The 22,597-nt window shown below is 36.4% G+C and overlaps 1 protein-coding gene across 2 annotated transcripts in view; it reads right to left on the bottom strand.

Moving 5' to 3' along the window:
* Positions 1-667: 667 nt before the first annotated feature.
* Positions 668-22,597, bottom strand: part of SLC17A6 (solute carrier family 17 member 6) — a 41,960-nt gene continuing 20,030 nt past the window's right edge. For both annotated transcript variants that reach the window (XM_002914059.4, XM_034646370.1), the window contains exons 4-12: positions 19,397-19,511; positions 18,263-18,350; positions 17,648-17,734; positions 14,546-14,688; positions 10,039-10,188; positions 4,805-4,937; positions 4,083-4,193; positions 3,499-3,626; positions 668-2,756 (exon numbers count right to left, since the gene is read on the bottom strand). In XM_002914059.4, coding sequence (XP_002914105.1) covers positions 2,421-2,756; positions 3,499-3,626; positions 4,083-4,193; positions 4,805-4,937; positions 10,039-10,188; positions 14,546-14,688; positions 17,648-17,734; positions 18,263-18,350; positions 19,397-19,511 — 1,291 coding nt within the window. In that variant the 3' untranslated portion in view covers positions 668-2,420. The remainder of the gene's footprint in view (positions 2,757-3,498; positions 3,627-4,082; positions 4,194-4,804; positions 4,938-10,038; positions 10,189-14,545; positions 14,689-17,647; positions 17,735-18,262; positions 18,351-19,396; positions 19,512-22,597) is intronic.

Here is a 22,597-nt window from a genome sequence, read left to right as displayed (position 1 = left end):
TCCTCCCTTTCTACACATCTGTAAAATCAGAAATCAGAGCGAAATGATCACTTTTCCAGTGACACAAACATTCCCCTGGCTGCTACCTTGATAAATCTTGCTCACTGCTTACTATTTTGGCTGGCACATTATAATAGAATGCTGTTACCTTCAGCTTGGGAAAGTTATTTAACCTTCATGAGTTTCAGTTTCTTCCCTTGTCATCTGGGACTAAAAGGAATACCTACTTTGGGTCATTGTGGAGTTATATGAGATACTCTACACAGAATGGGTAGGGCAGTGTCCAGCACAAGCTACACGTACAATCTAAATTAGATGGGATCCCTGACCTGACAACTTTTGAACTTTTTGCTGAATTTTCCTTTAAGCTTAGCACACAAGCTATGAGAAGACTATCATCGAAAAATAGGAGTTTGACTCTGAGACCTATTTCTTGATGCAAAACTCTGTCTACGGAACCACATCCCACACAATCTAAAGAGGGCTATGTTCTTCCATTCAATCTCAAGTAGCTAAAAAAGGTTATCATTCTCCAACCTAGCTTTGGCTTCACTGGAGCACACAAAAGCTAAACTCCCATTAAAGCTGCAAACTATATTAAATAAACCCAAATTAATGTATTGTATTTTTACAAAATGATAAATAGAGCATTTTATTAACACTTTTTTTTTTGCAGCAACAAAATGATAGTCCACATCTTTTCATTCAACACAACAAAAGCGATGATCACATTACATCACTTTGAGACACAAAGCAAAGGATGGTTTTATTTTCTTAAGGTCAAGGATGGTTTGCATCTTTAAAACAAATGTTATGTTTTCTATTTGCAGTAGCAGGGCTTCCAGTCACTAGCACAATACAACGAACAGATCAAATATTCAGAATAAACACTTAAATACAGCGATGATATTTTGCATTGAATTGGGAAATCCATTATTATCATTTAGAACATTCTAAAGAGATCTGATGTTAACTTTTAAAAGAAAAAAAAAATCATTCCAACCACCCAGACAGCTACCACAAGCAAAATGAAGATAATATACAGACAGGAAATTGTATGCATTGCACTTATTGCTTGGAACACAAATGTTGCAATTCCTGTTGAATTATATTAAGAAATGACAAGCAAAATGCCTCTGCCCCATCTAAAATTCTATGACTCTATGAAAGTAGAAATTGCAGTCCCCTAACCCAACATTAGGTGTATGCTATTTTTGGTTTTTTGTGAACGTTGTTTATTATGCGTTTGTGTATGGATATGTATAAGATATACAGATATATATAGATATAATTTTAATATAATTTAGTGTCCTATATATTTAAGACAAATATCTTTTAAATGGGACTTTAATAAAATCATCTACTTACAATATCTCTATTAAGTTTATCTTTTCATATTACATATAGCTCTGTGGCACAAGTTTCATATAGTATTCTGTTATTAAGGAAGAAGAATATCTAAACCATTTTCTATTTCTTTTTTTGTTAATATTGCATTTTAAGGGCTCTATCTCCATAGTAAATTTCTTATTAGATTCTTTATGGAGTATGCATCTTTTTTTTTCTAATGCAAGTTACAACCAGTACAAAGTTGTAATAAAAAATACATTAAAGTCTATTTATTTTTTATATTTTTTGCAAAAAAGTTATGTGATATGCTACATGAAAAGTCAGATTTTTGTTGAAATGTGACGTGTTTTATACTGTTAGGTAAATGAATGGAAGAACATGAAGCATACCCCTCACTTGACAAGTTCTCTTTCACAGATATAAGTACATGTGTGCAAGCATTTCATATAAAACACTGCAAGATACTTCTTTTCAGAACCAAAAATATTCCACATTATAACAATAATTATTTAGTACACCTTGCTAGTTGCTAGCCCACAATATTTTTCTCTAATTGAGAGATGTATCAACTCCATAATTTATATTCAATAAACGTTCCCCCACCTGATGCAGCCAACATGACATCTTCAGGTTTCTTAACAGGACTTCCGCATGATATCTTGCAATACAGTGTAACAAATATATAAGTGCATTTTGCATGATCAAGTAGCTTTGGCTTCCTAACCTTTGTAGGATGGGATGTGCCAACTGTTGTAGTTGTGCTTTATTAAACGGTGATGAGTTTTAGCTCACATGAATCCAATGAGAAACTACTCACTTCTACAATTTTGACCAGTCAACCTTTAAATCACAAATGCAAAAATGGATGACCTGAACGGAAATGATGTCATTTCACAACTTCTACAGATTGCACTTGATGGTAACTTCATGAGTTTGTTTTGATTCATTTTTACAGCAAGACTTGCCTGGTTGATATGTTTACGTGTGTACACCACTTTTTTGTTAAATTTTTGTGCAATCACAATTAACTGAATCACAAACACTAAAAATAAATCCAGCAATTAGCTTTGTTATGAATAATCATCTCGGTCCTTGTAGGTGTACGAGTCTTGTACTTCTTCTTGTACAAATTCCTCTTTCCTTTCCCAACCGTTGGGCCAACCTCCATTGGCCTGTGTTGTGGCGCCGTAAGACTTGGTGGTGCCGTAATTTATGTAATTTTGAGTAATGTCCCCTGTTTCTTCATCGAGCTCATCTTCATGGATAAATCCACATTTTTCTTCACTTGTTTCTTCAGGGTCTGCCCAGGGTTGCTTCTCTCCTGAGGCAAATATTGCATAAAATATAACTCCGCCATAGTGGACCAGGGCAGCAATCAGGAAAACATACTGCCACTCTTCGCGTGACTGCAGTGACAAAAAGCAGTGCTGTGAGAACAGACTCCCCATGTTTGAAAAGCATAACCTCTTCTTTGAATGCTCCGCCATGACACTTTTCATAAAAACGCTATCTTTAGGGGAAAACCCTGTTCTGATTATATAAAGCAAATACTGTGACAGAAACTTTCCATAATCCTATGGCCTTCATTAATTAACAATTTTTTTTAAACCTCAAGTTCTGAAATAAAACTTCAAATATATCTGTGGTCTGCTAATTTTTTAAAATACCCATAATCTCTCTTCGAATTTCCATTGATTGATGTGTATTTTTTCCTCCTATTTCTTTTTTTTTTTTTAATTTCTTTTTGGTGAACAATAATGGTGAAGCTCTACATATTAGGACAAATAGCTGATAATAATATTCTTCCACTGATAACTGCAGAGTCTGAATTGATGTTTCCAAATAAATCTCAGAAGACTTCTACTTGAGTATTCTAATAAGCTAAGAGAAAAAAGGTTTGCTGTTGTTGTTTTGCCAAGCCAGAAATATAAGAAATATTAAAAGGTGTTGGAAAGTGCACTGCTTATTGTTTGGGGAAAAAAGGTTTCCTCGGAGTTTTTAGAGATTTACTAGTAAGCCTCAATTATCTCCCTTACTCAGAGGTCTGGTGGCTGGACCACAGAGAGAATGCCAAACAGAATACAGTAACTTTTGTCTACCATGAGAGAGAATCTTCTAAAACTGAACATTTCTTTAGCTACATCTTACCTTATTCTTTGTCATTGCACCAACAATGATAGGGCAAACCATTCCTGACAATGTGCCAACACCATTTGAAATGCCCATTAAGATACTGGCATATCTCGGAGCAATATCCAAGTGGTTAACATTGAAACCTGAAATATATACGTCAGCTTAGAGTCAGAGAATCCTAAACCCTGGAAGTGGGTGACCGTAGAATATTCTCTACCACACTCGCCACCCTCCTTCGAAGATACTAGGCATACAGCATGTGCTCACTAAGTATTTTTTGATAATTTAGCTCAGGGATATGATCGGAGTGGAATGAAGTATGGTTTCTTATCCAATACTTAATATGTGATGCCCAAATCACAGGGAAATGTTCTCTTAAAAAGAAAAAGAAGAAGAAGAAGAGAGTAAACTGGAGGAGGAAAATGAGAAGTAACAAATCCAAATAACGATTACTCAATGTGTATTCTTTTTATTTTCTAGTGGAAATACGTTAAGTGACTTTTCAACAATAGAATATTAAAGAGGAAAAGAGAATATATGTATTATTACTAACAAAAATCAGGATGTTACATTTATAAATTTAAAAACATGTGTCTTACCAGAAATAGCAAATCCGCTGAATCCCACTGCAAGTACCAAGAATGAGATAGCCACCCCTCTAGTGTGAGAATAGCCAACGACCAGAAGCAGTGTTGCTTCCATGCCAAAACCTTCAGAAACAAACACATGGAAACACTTCAGAAATTTGTGTTTTTCCAATGAGCCAAAACTGCTAGAACGGCTCATGCTTATCTGACCTGGCAAACCTCTTCAGGGAGTCTATCTTAACAGTAATAATAACTGAAGCAGTTGGGTGGCTCAGCTGGTTAAGCCTCAGACTCTTGATTTCAGCTCAGGTCCTGATTCCAGGGTGGCGAGATCAAGCCCCACATCGCCTTGCTCTCCGCGCTCAGGGGGAAGTCTGCTTGAGATTCTCTCTCTCCCTCTGCCCCTACCCCATCCTCTCTCTCAAATGAATAAATAAAATCTTCAAATAATAATGATAACAGTCATAATTCATGCACAGAGATTACTGAAGCCTTTCATTATAGTAAAAACATTGAATACACCCTTAAGTTTCAGTGGTGCACAGGGACAAGTTAGTCATGTAGTTATTTAAAACCAGGAGTTACGAAAATTTGAAGATAGGGAAGTGACTATAAATAACCAATGAAGACACAGATTTAGCTGCATATTTGACACGCACAATAAAAATTACTCACTCATGTAGATCAGCACTTCGTGAGCCCAAACATGTCCTTCACATCACTTGTGTACTTACCCCCACAATTCATGATCTTTCTTACTGTAGTAGTTGACAGAATTTGCTTGCTTCTTAGAAAATCTGCAATCTGCCCTCCGATGGGCACAATAATTGTCATTACTAAGTGTGGTACAGCAGATAGCATGCCAACCTGAAGAGAAAAAAAAAGAGGAAACATATACGCAACCATACATAATATGGGCAATAGTCTTGGTTTTTTGAATCTGTCATAAACTCTTTGTGGAAAAAGAAAGAGAAAAATATTGCCTCCAAATGACCACTTACTCATTCCTAGAATAAGCAATAACTTCCACAGAATAAATGAGAAAAGCTAAGTAAAGTGACTTTTTATTTTTTTGAAGAGAATACTTTTTTTTCCCTATGTCAGTAAGTTTTGAGTTTATGAATAAACTATCTTGAATCTTATCACAAAGTGATTCACATTTATGTGCCCATTTTTTATTCTTAAATATGTTTGCAAAAATTCATCATTAGGGAGTGAGAGAGAGACAGAGACAGTCAGAGGGACAAGAAATACATTTAAGAAGTCTTGACGAGGCTGTATTTTTAATTTTATTTTTTTTAATTCTTAGGAAGGCTAAAAACCTTAATTGCATTTTAAATATGTATCTCTTATGAGTTTTATATTTAGTTTCCATGGTAAATTTAGCCCAGAAAATGCAGATCGGTTCTTCAATTTTAGGTATTTTCTATGTCAAATGTCAGTATTTGGTCACAGTGTCACACAGGGGTATACAGTTTCTGTATTAATTTCATATGGAATAGCTCAACCTAAAATCTAACCTACCAACCTCAATTCAACACAAACTTTTTGGCCAATAATTATGTGCAAGACACTCTTCTTCTCTAGGCATTATGAAGGCAGGAAGTATGAATAAAATACATTTTAACTGTGTACATAGACTTAGTAGATGTTGAATATAAACATACTAAGGAAGCTTTTTTCCTAAGTGTAATTTGAAGTATTCTTCCTGAAAATTATAAGTACTGGAGAAAAGTTAATTATTTGTGTATAAAAATGTCTTCCAAGTTAGATTGCTGAAGGTTTGAGATAAAGATTGCTTGATTTCACAATGGCATACAACAGAGTACCACGCCCACGGAGGCAGGTTGTTATCATGATTGAGTCAGTGAATGACTTCTACATAGCTTAAACATCTGAGTTATTTAATTCTTCTCTTTTATCCAGGTAAAAGTTTATTATATTATTACTCTCTTGTATTTATGAAAAAAGTATAATTTAAAAGGGCTAACTCATTTCCAGAACCAAACATTGAGCCATTTTTAGCTGAGTCCAAAAACTGGGCTTTTAACCACTATGCTTAACACTACTGTCATCTGAGAAAGAAAAATCAAATAAAACCAGATAATGTGTTGAATGTTCTTAATTTAGTACAAAACCTGGCATTTAGTATAGGCTCAACAAATGTGAACTAAGTAAAACTATAAGGTAAACTGACATTAGAGAAATTAGTACTGTTTTTGAGAATAGCATCTTGAAAAGCAGAGTGGTTCTTTATTCTTAACTACAGTAGATATATTTAAAGCAACGAATGTGTAGAAAGAAACCATCAGACAAGAAAACATTCTGAAATACACCACATTAGGATGTGTGTAGAATTGCAAGCCATGTGTTTGCTTTTAGAGGCAGAGAAAGCCCGAGAGTGACCTGCAATTGATAAGTTCACATAACTGGCCTGTAACTTGACTCAGTGTTTGAGACATCTGAAAAGTTCTTAAATTGAACACGCTTTGCTATTTACTATCTACTCAGACATTTTAATTCCTTTGGATAAACGAAGAATAAAGCTATGATTATTAGTTATTCACTTTCAGCAAAGCCCTACGGGAACCGCAAGGGGCTAACGATCTAGAGGTTAATGAGACAGAAGTTGGGAATATTGTAGCCCACTGACTTAATGCTTGAAGATACTCAATCTCCCAGTTCCTAAGACAATATATGGACATATTCCATACGTGACCTCATCAGGGCCAAGTTACAGAACTTTATGAACGTTATTCAACTATCTCCTCAGCTTTTGGTGACTTAGCATAATGTCTTGTATTCACCTGTGATCAGAAAGCTCATGACTTTTGGAAAGTATCATTATTTATGATAATCACAAAGTACTTTGCTCATTACTTTAAGGTTTTATAAGAGTAGGCAAAATGTTTTGAGTCTATGACTGATTGGTTCTTCATAGGCTCTAGATCATTAAACTTTGCCCACCCTCCTCTTTGCTTCTCTGGGTCACAGTCTGGATTTCCTCTCTCCCCACCTGTTTCGTATTCTGTTTAGAAATTGGCAGGTTATCACGCAACAAAGAGCAGCAGCCACTCAACAATTCTCCTCTGCCCCTAAATGTAAAGCTCAAAAGGAATGAATGCCTCTCATTTGGTTGTCTCTTGTAACCTGACCTCTCAAAGTGCTGGTTAATCCAAGCACTAGCCTTCCCTTGATAGGTCATTTTCAAGAGGCTAAAAATGTTTCTATATAAGCATTATATATACTATAATATATTAATATATTTATTATAATTTATATTAATTTTTAATTTGTATAAAATACTAAAATACGATTTATATTATATATACACATCTACATCTATTTCTGCTTTAACTGGGTCAGTCTACTTGAAATGAAGATTGAGCTATTGCACTTGTGTTTTAGTCTGCAAGATACTCAATTTAACTAAGGTTGAAGAGAACTGTTCTTCATTTAAATATTTTAGTTTGCCTACATTTTGCCGCAGTTCTGAAGGAGGATATTAATACCATTATTAATGGAAAAGAAAATCAAAGCTGGCAATCACTCAAAAACCAGCCCCAGATTATGTATCAATAGTTCATTGCAGAGCTTGGATTCAGAGCCACGCCAGTCTGGATCTACAGCCTGTGCCCTGTTTCCTTTACTACCCCCTTTATACATTTTTCAAGTGAGTCAGTGACTCTTTTTTTCCTAACCAGTACAATCAAAATCTTCAAGCCGATCTGTGTGTGTAGAATTTACCTACAATTTTAGTCACAAATATAATAGGTGAATCAAATCAACTCATCTGGTTATTATATTTAGTTTTTGCAAAATATCATTACTTTTACTCAAGCATTTTCAATTAAGCGGAGCTACAGGGCCAGAATGACCACACAGTTTCATTAACATCAGTTGGCTCCTTCACTTCTCCCCCATGAGACCTGACTTTATTAATAGCCTCTCAGTGTCATATTTGTCCTAGATTAGGAAAATGGACTCACACCTCCAGCAGCCTTTGTTGAGAAGTATAACACCTCTCGGAGCTTCCAAAGGCTACCCTGCAATGTTTGATCAGCTCTAGAGAGAAGAGCCCTATCTAAAGCAGCCATTCTTCTCAGGAATGGAGGAAACAGTTTCCTTAGAAACAGGGATTACAAAAGAGCTCTTAGAATAGCTTCTCCTGAACTCAGGTTTTCTTCAATTCCAGGCCTCAGATAGTCTTTCAAGTAGAGACATAATATGAATAGCGAGCCCAGCTGGATGTATGTAATGACATGAAGAGAAATGGCAAGTCCATTGCCAGCAGACGAGTGTATTCAGTACTCAGCAAAGGGCTTGGCAGAGATGGTATTTAACAAATACTTGCTAAGTGCTTAAATGAAGATAGGGTCTACCTGAATTTGAAAAGCATAGTAAAGGGAACTGAAACATAAATTAAAGAATCGGGGCTTAAACTTGATTATGGTATATATTACCAGCTTGGTCTTAGGCAATTAAATACCTTCCCTAGTTTGTTTCCCCATCAACAGAAAGGATGAGAGTTATCCAGCTGGTCAACCAAATAAGGTTGTTCATGAATATGAAAGGACCTTGTGAATTTCAAACCCTTCTATAAATATAAAGTAGTTATTTTTATGGTCATTTTATCCTTATAGAAAATCCCAAAATGATTACATTTTCACAGCTGTGAACAAATGTCTGTAGGATTTAGCCTACTGTGCTATAACTGGTAACTAATTACTTTTTTGTATACCACCAAGCTGTGAACTCCTGAGGACGGGAACAATGTTTTTATTTCTGAATCTAACACAAAGCTTCACACATCATATTCAACAAATGCCTGTTAAGTGAATAAATTGAATAAATGACACACAAGAATATTTTCAGAATTTTTTTTTCTTTCTCGAATCTTTTAGGAAGACAGATTTTTTTTAAGTTTATAGGAAATTAAATTTTTTTTTTTTACTTGAGTATAGTTAACACACAATGTTACATTAGTTTCAGGTGCAGGACGAAGTGATTTGACGAGTTTATATGTTATACTATGCTCACCACAAGTGTAGCTGCCATCTGTCACCATTCAACATTATTACAATTTCATTAACTATATTCCCTATGCTGTGCCTTTTAGTCCCATGACTTATTCATTCCCTAACTGGAACCCATTCACCCATTTTGCTCACTGCTCTATCCTTCTGGTAATCACCAGTTTGTTCTCTGTATTTACAGGTCTTACTCTGCTTTTCATTTGTTTATTCATTTATTTTAGTTTTTTGGGTTTTTTTTAGATTCTACCTATGAGTGAAATCATATAGTATTTGTCTTTCTCAAAGTCTGATTAATACTGTCTAAGTCCATTTGTTGTTGCAAATGGCACAATCTCATCCTTTTCACGGCTGTGTGATATTCCAGAATGTGTGTGTGTGTGTGTGTGTGTGTGTGTGTGTCTGTGTGTGTGTCTGTGTATGTGTGTCTATGTGTATTACATCTTCCTTATCCATTTGTCTATCAATCAGGACTACATCAAAACAAAAAGCTTTAACACAGACAAGATAAACAGATGGATTTTTGAAAGCATTGAAGAAGAGATTGGTAATTATATAAACACAATTCCATTTCAATAAAATATTTTTTTGTTCATTGTTACATTGTCTCTGATCTGAGACTTAAAGGAAGTTATGTTTCTTTACAGGGGAAAGGCCACAGTGGGCTGTCCACCCTATTTGAGATATAAGCTCCTTGAGGGCAGAGACTGGGTTGATGTTGCCAGCAAAAAGAGCAGTTTCTAGCAGACAGCTGAATTCAGTAGATCCTCAAACACCTTACTTAGTCTTTATTTCCCAGAAGTTATTTGTTAAGTGGATAAACAAATAAATGAGTAACTCCTAAAATTTAGAAGATAAGGTATTGGCAAAGGAACTTAATACTCGATTGAACACAAAAATAATGCACTAGTGAAACAAGGATAATTTTTACATACCTTGCTGATTTCAAATCCGAACACTTCCTCAAAATATGCCGGCTGACTAATAAGCAGTAAGTAAAAAGTCCAGCTTCTGCAGAAATTTGCCACGATGATTGCATAGACAGGCATAGATGTAAAAAATTTCCTCCACGGAGTCTTGAATTTCTGAAATCCCAAAAAGAGAGCCATTCTGACCATTTAAAATATTTTCTGACTTACATGGCAATAATAGGTGCTTTGCATTTTCAGGATGTATATACTGAGGCATGAGTAGGAGGTAATGAAGTTAATTACAACAGTCTAGTTAACCTTAGCTAAATGAATAATTGTTGGAAGAAAAAAAAAGATATTAGCCTCTTCTTTTGATCAAATTGTTCCCGTTTTGGGAATGTGTAAGATCCTATGTTTGTAGAAAACAATTCCAAAAGCACAGATCTTATTTTCCAAGATTTTCTTTTTTTCTGGCAGTGATAGATCATGCCTCAGCTGAAGGTCATTGCCATATCAGTGACCTTGCTGGTATCCAAAATATTTTAACTAAAACATTGAAAATTCAATATAGTTAGGAGGAAAAAAATAAGAAAAATTGAGTGCAATATTCTAGACCTAGCTACTTATCTATAAATTCTCTTGATAGACAATGGATATCAATATAAATTCTGTAATGCAGAAGTTCAAAGTTCTAGAAAACTCACATGGTGTACAGCTGGGTTGAGTATTTAGCTATCCAGCACACCATGGGCACATCACAACTAGTTATTTATGACATTCAAAACATTCAAAACTAACCACCTAAACAGGATTGGCTTTGCTTATGATACCCATGTAAAAATTTTATCTAGTGTACTTAAAGATCCTGCATATGGGGCGCCTGGGTGGCACAGCGGTTAAGCGTCTGCCTTGGGCTCAGGGCGTGATCCCGGCATTATGGGATCGAGCCCCACATCAGGCTCTTCCGCTATGAGCCTGCTTCTTCCTCTCCCGCCCCCCCGCTTGTGTTCCCTCTCTTGCTGGCTGTCTCTATCTCTGTTGAATAAATAAATAAAATCTTTTAAAAAAAAAAAAAGATCCTGCATATGCCCCAAAATAAAGCAATATCTTCCCCCATATTTTTATGCCTGAAAATGTCTCTCATATTCTCAAACACTTTCTCAATGAGTTTATTTTGAACGTCAAAATACTGTTTGGTGAAGAAACAGTAGCCTGGAATAACTCTGTTTAATGCTAGCTTGGGATCCTTAACCTGACCAAATTAGTAAAAGAGGAGGCAAACATTTTTTACCCAGATGTAGTAATTATTCCTGTATGTAAAGCCTCATAACAGCTAGTATTGATTGTGACTCTAATTAAGCCTTTCAGGATCACTTTAAAAGCAATATTGTAAGAAGTTATATCGTCATGATCACAAATACATATGACAAAAAAGAAAAAAAATCATGTCCTAATAACATATAATGAGTACTGTGGTTTTGAATAAAAATATCCAGGGACAACATTATAGCTGGATTCAAAAAGTGTGTTTTTTAAGTCCTATATAGTCTGGGGAAATAATGCCAGATAAGTATACTTATTTCACAGAAAATGGAAATTTTTGAATACAGAGATGTCAGCATTGTAGTACTACGTTTGTATAAGAAATAACTTCAGAATATTATTAAAAATAAATAACCTTTTCCTGTTGGGAAAACTTTTCGAACTTTTTCCTGTTGGGAAAGCTTTTCTATTATTCATACCTGGATCATCTCTACTAAGAACTTTATTCTTCAGGTTGTAAAACACTTCATCAAATGTAAGAAAGAAGTATCTAATTTTATACCTTTAAAAATTGCTCAGGGTCCTAGGAGGGCTTGTAGTTCTGATAACAGTCTACCTACTGACCCAGCTGTTTGCTTCACAGGTATGTGTAGTTTAGAAAAATTTAGCAAGTTGTTCACTTATGATTTGTGCATTTTTCTGTACATACGCTATATTTAATTTTTTTAAGAAAAAAATATTTAAAAGGCACTACAGTCAGTTGCACTGTGTGCTCCTTAATTGGATGCAGACTCCTAAGAAATAGCTACAAAGGACCTGTGAATATAGACTAGATATTCGAATTTGGACTGGATATTAGAAATCAGAATATGCTCTAGGTATTAGATAATGTTAGGGAATTATTCTTAACTGTGTTAAGTGTAGTAATGGTACTTAGATTGTGAAAGAGTAATTTTTTTTCTAGAGATGCTTGTGAAGTATTTGTGGGTAAAGTGTTAGGAGATCTCATTTACTTGGAAATCATTGAGCAGTAAGAGAAGTGAAGTAGGTAAGGCAAGGTGTGGACAACCGTTGTGTCTATGCAGTGGATACACAGATGTTTCTGTTATTATTCTCTCTGCTTTGCTGTATATTAAATTTGCTCATAATAAAAAGTTCAAAATAACTAAAGTACAAGTAGAATAACTAAAATATAATATCATTTTTAATTTTTTTCAAAGCTACAGGAAAGTATCAAACATCAGTAAGAAGTAAAATATTATGTTTGGAAAAGCAGTAAGGTAAGGAAAAGGGGAGTTCAAGATTATCTAGGTTGTTCTATCAAGCTACCAGCTGTTCTTTTAATTTTTTTATTTTTATTTTTTATTTTTTTTTAAGATTTTATTTATTTATTTGACAGAGACAGCCAGCGAGAGAGGGAACACAAGTGGGGGGAGTGGGAGAGGAAGAAGCAGGCTCCTAGTGGAGGAGCCTCATGTGGGGCTCGATCCCACAACGCCGGGATCACGCCCTGAGCCGAAGGCAGACTCTTAACCACTGTGCCACCCAGGCGCCCCGCAGCTGTTCTTTTTAAGGTCATTTCCAGAAACCGGTTTTCACTTAGACTACCTTTCTGATTGTTTAAAAAATTTATGCTTGATTTAGACATATGGTCTTTCAAGAACTGGTAAATAAGAGAAGCATATTTAACTAATGAAAATAAAGGTTGTTTGGATAACTTTGGGTTAGAAATGGAGGCTAACTGCTGAACTCACCATAGATCAGCCTGTATTTAGCTTCTGCTCAGAGCAACTGCAGCTGGAGGGAGACAGAGCAACTGCCAACCCCCACCCCATGCCCACATCACCCCTTGTTTCTTACGTAGCCACCATGAGAAAGAAACCATCAGTCCATTTACAGAAGGAAACAGGCAGGGGGAAGTTCTAATGCCAGTCCATAGTGTAAGAATATTTTTTCAGTACTGAAGTTTTACTTCTGAATGATATCCAATATGGGATTCTTCTTATTCATTAAAGGCCTCAACAATGTGGGTGATAGACCTTTTTACCGAGGATGAAATGTCAAAGACACACCTTCTCTAAGAAATGAAGTAGAGAATCAGAGCTGGACTAAAACGTGATTAGAAAGAGGGGCGGAGCCTTCAAAAGAAAGAGAAGCATAATGTATAGGAGACATTGGTTCTTCAGCTGTGTGTGATACCTTCCAGCTTTCAGCAAAAGGAAACTGAGTTACCGTTTAGGTGCTGAACTACTGAACCTGTCTAAATACATTAGCTTTGCTTCCATTTTTTTTTAGTAGTATCAGACGGCTATTTATTTTATTGTTTTATGATTTAATTTATTTATTCATCAGAGAGAGAGAGCACAAACTGGGGGTAGAGGCAGGCAGAGCAGGCAGAGGGAGAAGCAGGCTCCCCGCTAAGTAAGGAGCCTGATGTGAGACTCGATCCCAGGACCCTGGGATCATGACCTGAGCTGAAGGCAGCTGCTTAATTGACCGAGCCACCCAGGCACCCCCAAATGTTTATTAATACTATTATTATTTTAATTAACACCATAATTTATATATATCATAAATATTAATTTATGACATATTAATATCACATGGACTAAAATATTTGTATTATTGACACAGAACTGCATTTTCTTTCTTCATAGAGCCCATGCAAGAAATCAAATTAGAATCGGAAAAGGGGCCATGTTGTATTTTTATGACACTTTATCTTCATAATAAGAATCCCGAAAATGATAAGATTTTATCAATAACAAGATTATATATTGAGGATTTTTTATGTCAGCTATCTATCACTGACATTCTAATGCTTTCATATTTCCTTAACCACATATAGCATCAATACACATGTATAAAACCTACATTTAGACAATTCAATACACAAAAAGTTGCCCTTTTCGTGATTGTGTTAGGTGATCTGGCATTTCCTACTATCTGAAATTAACAAATATTTGTTGAATTTGTTTAAATTATGGACCATATTGAACTGTTTGTAAAAGCTTATTTAGGTTTATAGTCCTAGCCATAGTCCAGGGCAAATTTGAAGATTACTAAGAAAAGATAAAGAAAAAAAAGAAATTACAGATGGGGAAAGCAATCATTCTTAAGTCAGAAAGTATGGATGGAGGGAGGAGCACAATCATGACTGACACCAAGTTGGTTTTGTTGAATAGGGACTCAGAAAGTAGTTTGGTTGGTCAAAGGGAGGTGAGATGAAGAATAGGAACAGGAATATACACCATAATAAAGTTCTTACTTCCATTGCACCTAAAAGATTTGCACTCTCTCCAATGCTTTCTTCAATGTACCTACGTTCTTCATCTGTAATAGTAGGATGCTTTGCAGGACTCTCATAAGACACCAAAAGCCAAAACATGTACCAGATCATTCCAAAGCTTCCTGCAAGGAAGAGTTCAAAAGAAGAAAATCAAAAGCCTATCATAAATTCCCCCATTTAACTGTCATTTGCTGAAATAAAACTGCGGGAATCTCATGACAAACGCACTCTATAGAATGTGAATTGGAACTTCCGCTTCTCCAATTGACCAGCCAGCTCTTCTCGTGGTACACCACTAAGCTTCAAGCTTCCTGAAGGCTGGTCTTGTAGTTTTACATCTTTGTCTCCCATAATGCTGAGACACAGCTTTGGGTGATTGTTAAATGTTGTGGTTTGGAACGTGTTCATACATCCAACAAACATTTACTGAGCATTTACTATTCCAGGCACTCTGCTAAGTGAGAGAAATTGGTGAACAAGACAAGGCTCCTGTCTTCAGAGAATTTTATGGGGGCAGGATCATGTTCTTATTTGTCTTCCTTGAATATATGAGAGTGGTCTATAATTCCACAAAAAATAAATACTCATTTCCCTTTCCTGTTAGCACTTCCAGATCTAGTAAGCAGATTATTACATAAAATCTAGATTATTTTAGCCTAGGTGGCTATCATTCATAAAAAAAGGTGGGGGGTGGGGGCTTCTGTAATTAATGTAGTAACATCTAACACTTTATGTGACTGTTTACCATTATTATTTTCAGTACATAATATTACCTATTGATCACTGTGGGCAAATGAAAGCTATAAATTTTAACACAAAAAACTGTTTGCAATTTTTTTGCATCCCTTTCTTTATTTAGCACTCTCACTATTATAACACGCCCTTATTGTGCAATGTAAATCTAAGTATTAATAAAAGAAAGAATTTCAAGTGATTTATTCCGGTTTCCCAGAGGCTAGTCGTTTCATTTTTGGCTTCTACTGTTCTTTATCCCTTGGGTAACAGTCTAAATGCTCCTGATCTCTATAATACTTTTCTCTTGCTTGTTCAATCTCTAAGAATTACTTCTTAATACCACAGATTTTGATGGACCATTCTCCTTTTCGTTACCAAACATGACAGCAAACACAAATGGCAGTTAGACAGTATGTGAAAATTTGGTTTAGTGCAGTGGTTATGGCATATGGCTCTCCCAGATTCAAGTCCTGGCTGTGTCATTCATTAGCTACATGCTCCCCTCAGTGACTGAATCTCGTGAACTTCCACTATAAAATGAGACAATTTCTTTTTTATGAGTTTGTGGCAAAATATAATTAAAGGAGATAATGCATGAAGCAACTAGCATGGTGAATGGCACAAAATAAATGAAAGCTTTTGTAATTCAGTGGTAATCATCATCACTGCTAACTGAATGCATCTGAAGTACCAGACATTCAGCTAATTGCTATCTATGCAGTATCTGCTTTTAACATAAGCCACTGTACAGTTCTTATTTTATTAATTTTTAAAATATTAATATTGAATGTGTGGCTCAAAGACCTAATTTTTGTTATACGCAGTAAGTAAGCAAGTACTATGGAGATGTGATATTTTCAGGTTATCTAAGATTTAAACTTTGTACCATTCAATGATAAATATTACATGAGATACAACTTGACATAATGAGATTGATTTTCATGAGTGCTTGGTGGAAACTAATATTCTTCTTTTTTTTAAGATAGATTTATTTATTTATTTTGAGAGAGGGTGCATGCATGCGCCATGCACATGAGCAGGAGAAGGGGCAGAGGGAGGGTGGAGAAAGCAGATTCCCCCCCTGAGCAGGGAGCCTGAGGCTGCTCGATCTCATGACCCTGAGATCATGACCTGAGCCAAAACCAAGAGTCAGATGCTTAACTGACTGAGCTACTGAGGTGCCCCTGGAAATTAATATTCTTACTTTAAGGTCACATCATATTTTCAATTAAGTAACGGATTCAATTAAGGGACAAATCAGAGGATTTAATGGCCTGACCTCCCAACTTGTACTACATACCTGATACACATTTGCTTTAAACTTCTGTGAATTATGGACTCTTGAAAATCTAATGAAAGATATGGATTAAATTCTAATAAAAATACCTCCCCAGGAAAAAAAATGTACGAATGCATGTATGGCTTATCATTTAGGACATTCATGAATCTAAAACCTATCCATGGCTTTTGAACCAGAGTAAGAGCTCCTGCTATAAAGCATATTTAATAATATTCTGCAAACATAAGAATTTGCTCTGATGAGAACATTTCGAATCGGGAATGGATCATGCCAAATTCGGAAGCAGCTAGATACTGTTCAGTTCTGCCTCGTGACTTCATTAATATTTCACATTCTCCTGCCACGTCCGAAGACGGTATTAATCAGCGCCATCAGTTGGAATCCAGCTCTCTTATATTTCTTTTTCTCACGGCAAAAAAAAAAAGTCTCCAAAGAGAGACTTCAGGGGAACTCTTCAGTGGTAAACTTTCTGGTTCTAGTTAGAAAGTGAACAGAAAGGGACTTTGGACTTAGGGTTTCTTGTCCTTTTTTATTTCCGTTTGAGGGCTTCATCTCATTTATTCCTGGAGTAATGAGGACGAAAATGTGAGGTGGCTGCCGCTGACTGTTACTATTTCGTCACAAAAGTGAACTGTTGCGTTAGCACCGCTATCACCGTCCAGCTTCCCGTCCCCGTTCAGTCTTGATGAGGCAGGGTCAGCCGAGAGGAGAAAGCAGTAGAAAAGGAAGACGAGGGGGTGCTGCCCAGCTTTTTCTTCTTAATTGGCAATGAATCAAGAGCGAATTTAATCTTTTCTTCATAATCAAGAATATATGAAATATATCACAAAGTTTCCACCAGCAATGTACTTGCTTTTTAAAACAGCAAATAACAAGGTAGGGAGAATCAGAAAGGTAGAACATTTTCCCTGATCTTCTCCAAATATAAGGAAAGGATTCTTAATGGAAAAAAAAATGTGAGTGAACGCAGAAGTATACTCAGGGATCTACTCACTGTTTTATTTACACCCATTTCTTTTAACTTTACTGCTGAGTAGGCAACATACCATAGACATAGAATACTGACGACCAACCGGTATACTGCACAAGAATGCCAGCTAAAGGCATTGCAATGACAGCTCCAGCATAGGAACCTAAAGTAAAAGGGAGAATGGGAGGTAGGTAAGTGAAATAAATAGAAATTCTTGACTTCATCTCATGTTTCTTGGTAGGCTCTCACAAACACACTTGCACACTCAGGTGCATGCACCCTCACACCCCTATATCTCCAAATACATATATATGTCTACATACAGAGCCAGTGATACAGGACTACATAAGTGGATATGACCTATCTACCCAAGACACAAAAGAGATCTAAAAATAATAAGACTATAATAAAACATAAATTTTAAAAGACTACTCTAAAAATTATTCATGAATATATTCAAAAACTTAGATAAAATAGTTGAACTTCTAGAAAAATACAAAACATGGAAGAAATAGAGGGTTTAGGAGACCAATAAGAACTAAAGAAATTGAAATGGTGGTCAAAAACTTTTCCTCATGTACAGACACACACCCGCCAAATGGTTTTACAGGTGAGCTTTATCGACTTCCAGTTCTTATCCAGGTTGTTGCTAAACTTTTACCCACCGTAACTACCTGCACGCAGTACTCACCACAAAAGGAGGTGGTTGCCAGTCGACTCCTCTCTAGAGGGGGAGCCCATTTACTCCATATCCCATGACATGCTGGGTAGGTGACGCCCTGTGACGGGGAAGATATATATCACCACTTAGGATGCAGGATCGCTGAAAAATAAGCACATTTCCCTTCTCTGACGCTGTCTCCTTAGATTGGGCCCAAGTATTAGGGAAAGCTGCTACTCATAGATCTTTGCTAATTCCTTGAAATTCCACTTTAAAAACATTCAGCCCAGATCAGGTAAGACATGGCTTCTTTTAAGTGACCTATCCAAATTCTCCCCACCCTTCAAGTCTTCCTTCTACCTCAGTTTTCTTCTGATGAAAGCAAAAGACCCTCCATTACTCCATTCATCTGGAACTCTGGACAGTTTGAGAAATGTGGGAGGCCTTTTCGTGAAGCATTAAACACAGTGATTCCCAAATATAAGGAATCCATACAGAGGAAGATAAAGCTAGGTCCTTGAAGCTCACACTTTCTGAGAGTAGTGTTTAGAACTTAAGGCTTTTAAAATAATTATCCACTTTATATATTTTTATCCTACCAATTTTTTCTGTTTGGAGAGACAGGAGAATGTTTTCAGTGCTTAATACTCCATCTGATATATCTACTCCCACTATATTTCAGGAGAAGAGAAGGGCAATAGGAAGGTCTATCTGAGGTTTTTAAAAGTCAATCATGGGTTACATTCCCAAAGAATGTAGTCAATGAAATATTTTAACGAAAACTCAAATCATGATTCAAGTCCAACAAGGATTTGGTATAACTCTCCCAAAAGATATTAATTCAGGGTCATCACCAGCAAAGGACAGACTCAGAAATTTTCCTCACAGCATATTAACCTGTGCCTGTCCTTTTTTTTTTTCTGTCAAATAGTCAATGAACATTTCTTTAATACCACTCTGTTCTAGAGAAGGGAAGGCAAGCCGTCACAGTCGTACTTCAGCTTTATTTAAACACAAAATATCTGAATGCCTAAATTTTCCAATTTTTTTAAGCATACTATGTTGACACAACCTTATAAAATGTTTATTTGTAGATCAAGTCAAAGATAACCTGCTGGTCCGATTAACATGCCAACCTCAAGATGGCACTCCCGCAGTCCATACCTCAACGAGGCCCTGCAGTATCCTGACAAAGATGACACACCCATAATGCACTCTGGCTGCTGATGGGATCAGCATATTCAGAGTAGAGGTAAGAAGTATGGCAGCTCCAAAAACCCTGAAAAAGAAAAGGAGTTAATAGATCTAAGTTTCTCAAGTCAAGTTAATTAAAGGCAATTTTAAGGTAGATTTTTTTTTTCTAAAAGAATAAGATGTGTTCTGGACTTGATTAGTTAGCTACTACAAATAGATACTTTGACTATCTTGAAATGTTACATTATTGAAGCACAAGAAATAAAGATTCAATAAATCCAGTTACATGCACTTATATTTATTTTCTTCATAGATCTAATTACAAATTGCAAATATTGGGGTGCCTGGGTGGCTCAGTCCGTTAATTGTCTGCCTTCGGCTCAGGCTATGATCCCAGGGTCCTGGGATGGAGTCCTGCATCGGGCTCCTTGCTCAGCAGGGAGACTGCATCTCCCTCTGCCTCTCCCCCGCTGCTTGTGCTCTGTCTCTCTCTCTGACAAATAAATAAATAAAATCTTAGAAAAAAAAAAACTTTTAAAAAATTACAAATATTTACCAAATCATTGTCTATGGTTTGGGTTTATATCTCAGTCTGCAACGTAAGCTGCTTTGGGGCAAGAGCTTTTTCCTCAGGTGTACTGTTATGTCCCTAATACAGCACGGTGCCTGACACAGAGCAGATACTCACTGAAAAGTTGTCAAAAAAATAACAAAGGCCTGAATGGAGTTTTATCTCACATTATACGACTGTTTGCAACTTCCCTAGAAGCTGCCTACACATAAACATTTTATGAATGGAATTATATTTTCAATGCCCCGAGAAATCTCATGGTCAGATCCCACAGCACAAGTATTTATAATGAAAATAACTATTCCTTAATATATACGGTTTTTCTTTCTTTTTTGTGTATGTGGGCGGGGGTACTGTTTGAGGCACACCTCTCACTGCGCACATACACGTAACGATTCAGAGAAGAATTGCTGGAAATATGGTGCTCACACCTTCCTCCATCTGCAAGCAGAAATTCCACTCTGTTCTTAAAATACCTTCCATAATGTTCACACTAAGTAGGAAAAATATTCCCTTAACTGGGGAAAGTTAGAAATATCGTCTTGCAGAGAAGTTTGGGGACACACTAGCTCTAAGGAGCTAAGCTGTGCATCCTGTGTAAGTTTTCTCCAGCTGAACATTGAGCCTTGAATTCAGTGAAAATTGTCTCACAGAAATTCTGACTCTTCCAAGGGGCCCATTTAAGCATAAGGAGTTAAAGACTGGAGTTTCTGAAAGGGCCTTGATCATTATTAATCAGCTACTGAAATTTGAGAAATGACTTTATGAAGGGCTGAAGTGGATCCTAGACCAGGTCAAATACTTTTGTTTACTTGATGTAACCTAATATCCGCCTGTCCTCAGTGCTAAGAAGTCACTCAGGAGGTAGATACCCTGTTCCATTTTTCCTCTGTGCTATTTGCTGAATAGGTACCTTTCGGTTTGAGTCAGAGAATAACTGATTTCCTAAATGTCTGTCGCAAAATAGAAACTTTCTATTTCTAAAAATGATTACTCCCATTAAAACACCATATACCCAGTGACATTAAACTTCTGCCAAATATGGATTTATTTTTTCAGAAAAGAAAGGCAAAATCCCATAACCTGTCTTTATAAAATAAGAACCCCAAATTGTTATAAAAATTTATTTAAAATGCATTTTTATTAACCATTATTTTTACGTTGAAAGAATGTTCACCTCTCTTAAAAATGCAACTCAAATGTTCTTGTATGCAAACCTCAGGACATTTTGGAAGTTTCCTTTAAGGCTGAGAGGAAATAGGAGAAAGTGTATGGGGCATGTTTCCTGGACCGAGTGGTGAAAGGTGCAAGTCCGCGAAGGCCGGTGAGAGGAGCGTGTGTTTGTACTATTCTGGGAGTGCGAGTGTTTTACCTGCGTAGCAGAGAGGGTGAAAGCAGGAAGGGCAAATGACAATGGAGTTTTGGTCATCTGGGTAGGCTGCCGGGGTACTGCCAAACTCGTGCTGAATCTATTTTCTGTAGATGTATCCCACGTTGCTTATGATTCTCAATAATAAGAGAGACTGAGCCTGCTTCAGGCTTTACGGACAATGAGAACCAGAGCTACATAACACTACAGGATTTTTGAAAGTGTTTATATGATTTATGCGTCTGCCCCATTTAGCTTTCAGAAGAATCTCGTCAAACTGTTGTCCATGAACGAGCTGCATCAGAATTCCCTGGAGAGCTTATTAAAAATGCAGATTTTTCACACCAGACTTTTCAAATCAGACTGTGCTGGGAGGGAAGGCTGAAAACCTGTGTTTTAATAAGAGACCCAGGTGATAATTTTGCATGCTAAGATTTGCAAAAAGAAAAACAAAAACAAAAAAACCCCAACACCATAAGGTTTACAACTAGGTTTATCTAATACGTGTCTTCTTTTCCAATAATTTCTTAAAAGTATGATGCATGAAGTTTCGTTTCTATGAATAAAACTTTCAACCATCACTTTCTCTGAAGGGTTTTAAAATACCGCGTCTCTCGACATGCTAGAGAGAGATGAATTTTACCCGTTCTGTAGCTCAACGTTTCTCAACGTCCACTCAATTGAGATTTCAGGATGGACAATTCTTTGTTGTGGGACACTGTCCCGTGCACTGTATGTCTAGCAGCCTTTCTGCATTACAAGCCAGTAGCGTTTGCCCCCAAGTTGTAACAACCAAAAATGTCCTTTGGGGGACAAAACCACCCACCAGTAGAACTGAATCAATTACGAACTGTTTGTTCACCACCCACTACAGTTAGACCTAAATCTAGTAAGTGCTTCTTCAGCTTGCTAGACACCATGCTAACATCTCACGTGCCATAAAATCCACAACCACTTCACAACCCTGTGAGATGGGTATTATTCATACACCCATTTTATAGATGAAGAAACTAAGCCTGGATAAGTGAAATCTCTTGCACACGTTGTTTGTCAGTTCCAAGTAGAAGAAACCTGGTTCAAAGCTAGTCTGTCTGATTCCAAAACCAGTGGGTTTTACTACTAGGGTTTTCATCTGATTGTGCACACATGCAGTTAGTAATGTGTTTCGGGATTCTGACTATAAATTTAAATAATAATCTTCACAAAGCTTCTTGAACTCACCATGCTGTTC

This window comes from Ailuropoda melanoleuca, chromosome 16 (genome assembly GCF_002007445.2).
Source record: "Ailuropoda melanoleuca isolate Jingjing chromosome 16, ASM200744v2, whole genome shotgun sequence".
Lineage (NCBI taxonomy): Eukaryota > Metazoa > Chordata > Mammalia > Carnivora > Ursidae > Ailuropoda > Ailuropoda melanoleuca.
The sequence above is the reverse complement of the archived record's forward strand: the minus strand, read 5'-3'. Positions and strand labels throughout refer to the sequence as shown.